General features: G+C 44.1%; 1 protein-coding gene across 1 annotated transcript; it reads right to left on the bottom strand.

Moving 5' to 3' along the window:
- Window positions 1-1,226: 1,226 nt before the first annotated feature.
- RPS4X (ribosomal protein S4 X-linked) lies at window positions 1,227-6,664 on the bottom strand. Its single transcript, XM_057719130.1, has 7 exons — window positions 6,586-6,664; window positions 5,515-5,592; window positions 4,807-4,987; window positions 4,331-4,428; window positions 2,953-3,124; window positions 1,913-2,070; window positions 1,227-1,387 (listed from the first exon to the last, which is right to left on the bottom strand). Exons 1-7 carry the CDS (start codon window positions 6,586-6,588, stop codon window positions 1,286-1,288), a joined length of 792 nt encoding a protein of 263 aa, XP_057575113.1. The 5' UTR covers window positions 6,589-6,664; the 3' UTR covers window positions 1,227-1,285.
- Window positions 6,665-10,923: the final 4,259 nt, after the last annotated feature.

The raw sequence follows: 10,923 nt of genomic DNA, 5'->3' as shown, positions 1-10,923 counted from the left end.
CGGATTTGACTGGACCCAAAGGGTCCAAGCAGGGAATTTCTGCAGAAATCCCCTTTCTTCTGTTTAAGTAGAGGTCCTGTGGTCCCAGCCAATTGTGCCTTAGTCTGCAATATGGAAGGCAGGTATGCCCTATAGGGTCAAACCTAGGCTTGGGAGACATGTCCAAAGAGCATGCCTACTACTTTTGCTGATTAGTTTGTACATTGCTCAGTTCTTTGGCTTGCCTCCAAGAGCAGGACACAGCCACAAGCCACAGCTCCTAAGGCTTCCTCATCCACAGGACCACAGGCCTGGGCGCCAGGGATAACCATTCGTGCTGTTAAATATGCAGTGACTTTATACAGGTTCATCAGGCCTCAGATGAAGACAACAGGGCGATTTTGCTCCCATGGGGGATCTGGCAATGTCTGAAGTCAGTTTCTGGTTATCACAACAGGGAAGAACAGAAGGGCACGCTGTTAACATCTAGTGGGTAGAGCCCAGGGATGCTGCCCCACACAGGATAGCTACCCAAAAGTATATAGATTGAAAAGCCCTGCTATAGGAAGCCAAGGGGGTTTTGGTTCTCAGCAGGAAGACACTTTGTAGAATAACAGGAATGAGAGCTGGTTGGTTATCACAAAGCAGGGTAACTGAGTAAGACACCCAAGCCTTGAAATAAGGAACAGATCTATCAGCTGGCCCCGTGCAGCAGAGGTGACTCTTAAGACTTTGCAGTCCCAAGCAAGGACATTGCTTTGCAACATCAAGAGCTCATACCTTTTTAATGACCTGTATCTGAAGCTGGACGTTTTTACCCCTGCCATTTGGCAAGCTGGGCACAGAAGTGGGAAAAAGATAAACCAGGCTTGTGTATGGGGTAGTGCAACGAAGACCAGAGAAAAGAGGGCAATGATTTTTTTTTTAAAAAGACTAAGAGAACTTAACAGGGTAGATGAGTTCCCAGCCAAGTAAGGGGGCTTGACTTATGGGCTTCCCTAGCTCTCCATTCTTTGGTTACTTGCTGCTCCTTTTTTGCCAAGTTTGATGTGTTCGCCCTCTCCCTTCACCACCACCCAAGCCCAGCCTATAGGAGACACAGAAGATCCACATCCCAGAATGCCTAAGCCCGCCTGAAAATTCCATCTACTTTTCATGTTATAAAGTAGAAAGGAAAATTGTAAATCAAAGCAAATGAACAAATCAACAAAAACCCAAATCACAGCAAACACCAAAGAGGCTATTAATTATGTGGTATTATCTTTAAGTACAAAGGCTTTTCCAATCATGCCATTCAGAGATCATTTTATCCACTGCTCTGTTTGGCCGCCAGTCTCTTGTCTCTCTCCTCAGCAATGGTAAGGCGGATACCCTTTCCACGGGGAAGAGAGATCCATGGTTTGTTGCCCTGGAGGAGAAAACAAGGAGAATCAAAACTTGCTACACACCATTAACAGGTTGGCACATGCTACGTTTGTCTTCTCATCTAGAGGAACAGAGAAGTCTGTTAGTGAAAACACTCAGCAATAGTCAGGCAGTCTAAGACTTTGATGCTGGTTTATCAGAAATACCCACTTTAAACTTGTTGCCCATATATGTAGATGCAAACTACAATACTCTTCATAATTAGTCTTAGAAATACTGAAATAGTGCCCAAGGCCAAACATTAGTTTCCCAAAACCCCCAACCCCACCCCCAAACCAGCACAAATTAAAGAACCTAACTATAAGGTATATTCATCCCATTACTGGCACTTTTCACCAACGCAGGTGGATCTGGTCCCCTGCTGATTCTGTGACTGAAAAAGCAGATCTGTCTCAGCCCTGTTGTGAGCCCTAACTCAAGAGAGCCAGCAGGAGCCAGGCACTACAACCCCAGCAGTACCTGCACTGTACAGGTTTCCCTGGACTAGAGAAGAGAAACCCAGACTTACTTTGCCAATAACGAAAATGTTGGAGAGCCGCGTGGCAAAGCTGTTGCCATTGGCATCTTTCACGTGAACTACATCAAAAGAACCAGGATGTCTCTCCCGGTTAGTGATCACACCAATTCTTCCCAGGTTAGCGCCTCCAGTCACCATGCACAGGTTACCTAGACAGGAAGGAACAGACAATCTGCTCAGAGCAAGGAACTGTGCCCAGTGTAGTGAATGACAGAGACAGGTCTGAACCAAAGTTATCTTTTTTCTCACTCAAATTTACTTCTGTGGATCTGTTACCTGAGCTAGATCTCTCAGGGCCCTCTTTAAGATTTGCCCTATCCTTCCTGCACTGCACCCATCTCACTAGGTCCTTACCACATCTTGCCTAGACTACTGCTGTTCCTCCAAGGCATGAGTCTCTGCTACTGTTGTGAACAGATTTGGGGGATGACAGCATTACAAAGTGCTGTATCTCATATTAAGCTTGTTTGCTTTTTTGTTAGACTTCCCTGCCCAGCCCTCAAGCCATTTCCATGGAGTGGGGGTGGGGGTTTGAGATCTGGAGCAGGCCTGAGAATGTGTCACACCAGACCTCATCTCTGACACACAGAATATTCTAAGCATATGGGTCTCTATACACCTGGGCACTGGAACAGATACTCATTCACAGCTTCTCACACCTCCCCATTGAAAACATTCTTAGCTGACATCCCTCCTCACAATTCAGAACATATTCCTCTCTCTAACCCTGACTGCCACCACAAACCCATGCAGAAATGAGACACCATATGGCTCTATACATTCCCTGAACATTTCTTAAAACTAAGAGTGGCTTCCTTCCCAATCTGTTACTACATTAACAAAAGACATCTAGTTTTGGTTGCTAATTAGGGGCACATCAGAATCACTTTAAGTCCCCAAAACGCCAAACAAAACCCTGTACCCAGGACCTAGGCCCTGTGCAATAGTGCTTGATTAAATTAAAAAGGGAAAAGAACAGCTGTTATGCCTGGCTTTTTAAACAGAATGCCTATGTAGCAGAGGCTGCTTACCAGTGTCAAATTTGATGAAATCAGTAATTTTGCCAGTCTCCAAATCAATCTGAATGGTGTCATTCACCTTGATGAGGGGGTCAGGGTAGCGGATGGTACGAGCGTCATGGGTCACCAGATGAGGGATTCCTTTTGTCCCCACAAAGATCTTTCTCACTTTGCACAACTTATACTAGAAACACACAAGGGTTAGTTAGCCACATTAGTCTAGTGCACATGCACTATGCTCCAGAGTACACGAAACAGTTCTTTCAAAGTCACAAGTCACCAGCTTAAAGATGCAACCAGCAGCTAAAGGCACCAGCCCTCACACAGAACAGTCTGCTTCCTGAGCTGCAGGCTAAATGGTGCCCCTGACTTTTCTTCCCACCCCCCCATAAATTCATCTTGCACACTGCCCCCTTTTAGGCTAGAGTTCCTATTTCCTAGTATGTATTTTCTCTGTAGCACTGCATCACCCCCAAGGTTTAAAGTTCAAGGCATTGAAGGCCTCACAACCTCAAACTCCCAAGTGGTGGGCTTATCACCAATATTTCCTCCCCCTCCAATGCAAATCACCTTCCCTTCCCTAGGCTGTTTAGTCTCAGAGGCCATCTGAATTCTTCCCTCCAAATCACCCAGATGGCTAACAAGTGCCTCTTAATGGCTCCCTCTATATCACAATTGAGTTTTGTCTCACAAACTGCAATTGTATTACCAGTTCATCTAATCAACAATTTTACAAAGCATTTCACTTTTGGATTTTTCACTCCCCAAGACATCCTTTAAGTAAATCAAATCACCTTGATGCCACTGGATATGCCCTCCAGCCTACTGGTAACAAGGCAGCTAAGTAAATTAGAAACTGAATCACCCAATTGAATTAACCTTCATTTACAGCCAATAATTCAAGAAGCCATGAACTATTGCATAAAACTATCACAACAAATTGGATTAAATAATCAATGTCTGTAACCTTTTTTGAGTTATCTCTAGTGCCCAAGGGTTATTGGCCCCCTCCATTAATACCTTTCCCCTCCCCAGAGTAAAGCTAGATAAAGGGTCAATTGGATTGAACTAGATATTGGTTTTCTGGCCCCCCTTCCTTAAAGGACCCATACTTCAGATAAATAGGAATCACTCTCCTTGCCTCAAAAACAAACAAACAAAAAAAAAAAAAAAAAACAAGCAACCAGGAAGCCACTACTCAGCTACAATTCATTTCTGCCATAAAAAAGAAAACAATCTGTTGAAGATGTTAACTGGCTATTTCCAGGTATAAGATTATGAGTTATCTACCTACCTCACCACAATGGATCAGCCCATGTACTCAATTCAGGCTGTAACTAAAATCAAGTACTTTTACTAAACCAAGGCCCGGCCTGCTTGCAACACTCACCTTGGCCTCCTCAGGTGTAATTCGATGAACAGCAAAGCGACCCTTGGTGTCATAGATCAGACGAAAATTCTCTCCAGTCTTGTCAATGCTGATAACATCTGATATCAAACAGAAATAACTAAGGTTACTATAGTGACTCCCACTACCCCATGCTGACCAATAACCACACTATAAAGAAAAAAAACCCATATGCTCCCCAAGGATTCCTAACATCAGTGAGGGCTAGCTAATCTTTAATGTTTCAAAATCCCGTTTTTATGACACATAAACTTTAAAGTTAATTGAAATTTGGTTTTGAGAAATGATTTGCAGCCCTACAATGTGGAAGCAAAGAAAACTATGACTCTTGAGAGGGAAAGTCATACTTTATTTCTGAGACTGACAAAAGCCCACTATTTAATACAACCACCTCTTTAGAGGGAGATAAAAAGAAAAAAAAAGGAGCCACCACCAAGTGCCCACCACTAACCACTTACCCATAAAACCAGCAGGGTATGTTATATCAGTGCGGACCTTGCCATCAATCTTAATGAAACGCTGCATGCAGATCTTCTTTACTTCATCTCCTGTTAGGGCATACTTAAGTCTGTTCCTTAGGAAAATGATTAGAGGGAGACATTCCCTCAGCTTGTGGGGACCAGTAGATGGACGAGGAGCCTGTAAAATGATTTAAAAAAAGTTACCTTAAACTATTGGTGGGATTCACTCAAACTACCTCTCAAAAGTCCTGAGATTCACCAGACTGTCACCCCCTGCCATCTTGGTAAACAAGAGGTATTCAAAGCATGCAAAATTGTTCCAGACTTTCAAAGTTTTATAGCATTTTCCTTTCAGAGGATCAGGCCCATTAAGAACTAACATTTGAGGTCCTGCATCCATGTGGTATGTGGAATAAATGAGGCATGGAATTATTATGCAAGAAGTGGGGCGCAGCTAGATGGCACAGGGGCTTTAAGTACAGAGTAAGTCAAAAATACTCTTCCCCTAGCCCTGCCCCTAAAATGACTTACAGGAGGCACTGCAAGAAACTTTTGGATACAGTAATCAGGGATGCCTGACACATAAAGAAACAGTATAAACTGTGTCCTTTAAATACATCAATCACATCTCCATAAAACTGTAAAAGAGAAAACATGTCTCTTATACTTACAACATAAAAAAAATGATTACAATATGATACTTACAAACACACCAGTCAGTTTATCCAGCATCCAATGCTTTGGAGCTGCTACACGCTTCAGGTGCTTCTTGGGACCACGGGCCTGAAGGAGTTTTAGATTTTAATACTGGTAAACAGTTTGTCTTTTCAAGAACATCTTACACAACTACTCCTCTAAAGAACTAGCATCTATTTCCTCCTTAGCAAAATGTGGACAATGTAAAAAGCAGAGCCGTGATAAAAGGCAGAGAAACAAATGTATATATAGTATCTAGCAAATAGTATAGGTTCCACAAACCGCAGCGAGCCTTCTCATTGTACACATAACATGAACTGATTACTGTTTTTCATAACAGTATTTCCTGTTACTAAGTATTTACACGTTACCATTTGAAAGTGTGTATGCTTCCAGAGGCTGTTTTTAATAGGTCACTATGCTGGTGAAATAGCCAGAGGTTGGACCTTGTGGCACACAGCCAGCCAGCAAAAGAAATGGACCAGAACTCAATCTGTGCTTCTACTTATGAAACAGAAAACTTCTCGAAATATGATGTCTGGTTTTAAATTCCTAGATGCGAGATTTAACCTGATCTCAGCACAACCACGTGCCAATAGTCGCTTCCTCAAACTCTAAACGTGAGATCACTTTTCACCTTAAAATGTGGAAGGACGGCTTTTTAATGCCGTATACTGAGGCTTGCTGGCCACACTAGCTGAAGTCAGTCCGTGCCAAAAATACGACGGAATAACCGCTTCTCCGTCCGCCCCCGGCCCGATGTGTGTCCTCCGGGCCCACCCGGGGCTCCGGCCTGGGAAGCAAAACGCTCCTCCCAGGGCCGCATGATGCGTGGCCGGGTGTGGCCAGCTGGGAGACCAAGGCCTTCCCGCCAGTCGCACCGATCTTCCCCTTCACCCCCAACCACCGAGGGCGGGTGTTCGTCCTCGCCCTCAAGCCCGCCTGGGCCCACCCCACCAGCCGCTCTCCTCTCCCCTCCGCCCGGTCACCCCTTGCGGGAGCCCCGCAGCCCCGGGCAGCCTCAGCCCTGGGAGGATGGAGGCTGATGGGTCCCAAGAGCTCGCAAAGAAAAAACCTTACCATGGCTGCGTTAGACACGAAAAGAGACCTCCCTTCTTCCGGCGCGCCGAGAAAAAAGGGTCAGTGGTTACGCGCGCCGGAACCTCGGACGCTCCACCCAGCTCCGCCCTTTCGCAGCACGCCTGTAATCTCTCTTGCCACCTGCTGGTGGGAGGTCAGAGGTCCGGGGCTTGGGAACCGCTGCCGTAAAGGGGGTGTCTCCCAAGGGCGAGTTGCACCGTCCCCTTTGCCGCCCTCCCCGCTCCAGTGTTTGAGGAGCGCCTCCGGGGCGCCTGATTCTGTTAGGTGCTGGACAAAGATGCGCTAGACAAGCTCCCGACCTTTGAGGAGAGGGTAAAGTGAGGCTACTTTAAGTAACCTTTACATACATGATCAATAGGATACATTGAAATGAATACGGTCCTACTGTATAGCACAGGGAACTAAGTTTGATATCTTGTAATAAACTGTAACCGCAAAGAATCTGAAATGAAACATATATATACATAATATATGAATCACTTTGCTGTACGCCTGAAACTAACACAACTTTGTAAATCTGCTATACTTCAAAGAAATAAAATCTTTAAAAGAATACATTGAAATACATATCTAATATTATTTCTTAAGCATATTTTGTCTGTTTCTTCTTCCAAGTTCCCTCGAGCCAGTCAACCTGCCCATACTATAAGTTGGGAAGAATTGATATTTTTTTCTTTCGCTTCTCGGCAAATTACCGAGGGGGTGGAGTGTAGGTGGTGGGAGGGTAGGATCTCTGCTTGAACTCTGCCCCTCGATTTCTGCACAACGCATTTGGCACTCACCATAAAGTCTCAGGCACGAGAGGGAACATTAGAGATAATTCGGTTATCTAACTAAAACTTAGATACAATCGTGTGATTTCTCTACTTTGGAACTGCCCTTGGGCCTCCTTCCAGGCCCCTCAGGTCCCTATGCCCTCCTGCACCTGGACACTCGTTGCTCCCTTACCCTATCCCAAACCTCAAAGCTTAAGCCACTCCAAGGTGTTATTGCTCTGACAAAGCTGCCTCTTTCAAGCCTCCTGCCTGTGGACTTGATGATCCCTCAGCTTGGAACTGCCATGAATAGCCCAGTCCCCTTCCTGGGCACCTAATCTCACTTGTCAGCCTTTGGAGATGCCTACAGCTCAGGTACCTCTGGCTCTGTGAGCCCTGGGTCCCCTCAGACAGGGCTGATCCCACATTCTTCTGGCCCAGAGCCCTGGGTTCAAACTCGATGACAACACAGTAGCAGACTGGGTTGTGATGACTAGATTCCTTGTCTGTCCTCCACTAGACTGTGAGTATCTCCATGAAAGAGCCTACCCTAATTCATCTTTGCCAGAGAGCTTAGCGCTATGTCCAGCAGTTGGTAAGTACTTGTTGAGTGAACAAATTGAGTCAACATCCCACTCATGCCAAGTCTCACTATACTATCCCTGAGACCATGTACCCTCTGCCTAACCCCCTCTCACCATGGGGTCAAACGCCTAACCCAGGAGGTTCCATTTTACATGTCTCTGTCTCTGTCCTCCACTTCATCCCCCAGCAGTCTGCAGAGGAGCAAGAGAGAAAAAAAATGTTTGGCCCCTTTCAATCAGACAGTATTCACTAGGAGGGCAGGCACTTCTCTTTGTCTAAAACTACGTCCATAGTAAAGCATGCTATAGATGATTATTAGCAAGAAGGGGCAATTGATTGAAGGTGGGGATTAGAGAGAGAGAAGGTGATGAGACAATAGAAGGTGCATTCTGAGGTTTTCAGTCTGAGGGCATTGGGAAAATGGTGGTGCAGCCAACAGAAATGATGAGTTCACTTGGGAGTTAGGAATGACCATGGGACTTCCAGCTTGAGAGGACAGGAGAAGTGGCTGGTTAGAGATGCAGATCTTGCTTAAGATCATACAGCTAGTTGGGAGTGGGGGATGGGGTAGTGACACTGGTCTCTTGTGTTCCAGGTCAGTGGTTGATTATTTTTGTACCACAGTTTGTCAAAGGACTTGACAGAATCAAAGCACCTTTTTCAGTATATTTTTTTTCTTTGTCAATTTGTATTTATGCACAAACGGCATTCTAACAACAATAAAGGGAATTGGGAAAGAGCTAAGAAAATCACAAAACAGTACTTCCCCAAACACCCTAAACACATCATCTGTATTCATTTGTTCCTGTTCCTGTTTTCATTCTGATCACTTTGTGTGCATGCATACTTTTACATAATTTCAGTCCTAGCATACAGCCCATTTTATATTCTGCTTTTATTATATTATAAACACTTTCTGAGTTGCTACATAATCTTCATAATGAGTATTTAACAACTGCATCATATGCCATTAAATGGATATCCCATAATTAATAAAAGTTCTTTATTGTTGAACATTTAGTTTTTTAAAATTTATTTGTTGGCTGCGTTGGATCTTTGCTGCTGCGCACTGGGCTTTCTCTAGCTGCGGTGAGCGAGGGCTACTCTTTGTTGCGGTGCACGGACTTATTGTGCTGGCTTCTCTTGTTGCGGAGCACAGGTTCTAGGTACACGGGCTTCAGTATTTGTGGCATGTGGGCTCAGTAGTTGTGGCACACGAGCTTAGTTGCTCTGTGGCATGTTGGATCTTCCCAGACCAGAGATCGAACCCGTGTCCCGTGCACTGGCAGGCAGATTCTTACCACTGCACCACTGGGGAAGTCCAAACATTTAGTTTTTTGTACCCTTTCTTTATTATGAATGTTGCTACAGCAAACAGTTTCCTTTATTTGGCTTTTTCCTTCAGTGGAATGATTTCCTTAAAATAAATCCATTCCTTCACTTAGCATTTATTGAGTGTCTACTCTGTGTCAAGCTCTGTATTATGAGCCAGGGAAACAGAGATGATTAAGATCTAGTTCTTGCTCTCAAGGAACTCACATTACAATGGGAGAGGCAGGCTGGGAGGAGGGGATGGAAAGCCAGGAGAAGATTTTCAGAGGAAAGATGGAGTTGAAGCAGTTTGGAACATGAAGGGCTGTTAAATCTTAAGAATTTGGACTTTAACTTGTAGGTAGACAATGGCATGCCATTGAAAGATTTTAAAGAGGAGAGTATCAGCTTTGTGCTTTAGAAAGATAACTCCAACTGCTCCTTGTGGAATGGACTGAAGGAAGTGTGGGTGGCTTGGAGGAGATGGAGGTCAGGGCTGTTTCAACAACATAAGCAAGAAACAGAAGGGTGAGACCCAGGTCTATGACTGTGGGGTGAAGAGGTGTGGGCAGATTCAAAAGATATTGCAGATGGAGTATTGGCAGGATCTGACTGGGAAATGACGTATGTACAGGGGTGAGGGACAAGAAGGTAATCAGGATGATTACCAGGTTTCTGGCTTAGTGACTCAGTGGTATATTCACTGAGAACTAGGAGGAGGTACGCTTGGTGTGCGACGTGGGGCTGGGGGAGGGGGCACCAGCTGCAGATGTTTTATAGACATGAGTCTGAGCTCAGGTGTATGATCTGGGCTGGAGTCTCCCATTTGGGAGAACTGGTGCATCCGTGCTTAGTCCATGGGAGTGGTTGGTAGCATCTGTTGGAAAGGGAGCACTGTGTTAAAGAGTCTGAACACTTTGTTAGTGATGTATGTGTATTGCTGAAAACCTTCCTCAGAGCATCCTTTCAATTTTACTATACTCGTGCCAGCCTGGTAATCACTTATTTTTAACTTTTACTAGTGTAATTGTTTTAATTTGCACTTCAAAAAATCACTAGTGAGGTTGAACATTTTGCCATATGCTTGTTTACTCATCCCATTTCCCCTTGTGTGAAGTATCTCTGTCCATTAATTTTTGGGAAATGTGTTTTTTTTTTAATGTTTATTTCTTTGGCTGCGCCAGATCTTAGTTGTGGCACGCAGGATCTTTAGTTACGGCATGCAGGATCAAACCTGGGCCACCTGCATTGGGACCATGGAGTCTTAAGTACTGGACCACCAGGGAATTCCCTGAGGGATGTGTTTTTCTGATCAATTTGCATGAGTGCTTTATAGAACATAGAAATTTATCTTTTGTCATTTTTGAGGTAGATATTTTTACCAATTAGTTACTTTCCTTTTGGTTATATTTTTCTATGTACAAAGTTTCAAAACTTTATATAGCCAAATCTGTTGATCTTTTCTCTTGTAATTTCTTCTTGACAGTTCAAAGCTTAGAAGGTTACCCTCAGTTCAAACATCTGCTAAATACTCAATTCTATTTAATAACATGTATTTAATTCTTTATCAACTTAGGGGTGATAAAGATAAATAGAATAAAAGATAGACTGAAAAAAATCTTATTTTTCCCCAAATGCCTAACCAATTTTCTCATTGCAATATATT

This window comes from Hippopotamus amphibius, chromosome X (assembly GCF_030028045.1).
Source record: "Hippopotamus amphibius kiboko isolate mHipAmp2 chromosome X, mHipAmp2.hap2, whole genome shotgun sequence".
NCBI lineage: Eukaryota > Metazoa > Chordata > Mammalia > Artiodactyla > Hippopotamidae > Hippopotamus > Hippopotamus amphibius.
The sequence above is the reverse complement of the archived record's forward strand: the minus strand, read 5'-3'. Positions and strand labels throughout refer to the sequence as shown.

What these genes read in the sequence shown, in the direction of transcription:
- RPS4X (XM_057719130.1), bottom strand. An exon ending in TTACACCTGAGGAGGCCAAG is followed by an intron (nt 3,125 to 4,330) that starts GTGAGTGTTGCA and finishes GTGTGTTTCTAG; the next exon opens with TATAAGTTGTGCAAAGTGAG. An exon ending in ACATTTTCGTTATTGGCAAA is followed by an intron (nt 1,388 to 1,912) that starts GTAAGTCTGGGT and finishes TTTCTCCTCCAG; the next exon opens with GGCAACAAACCATGGATCTC.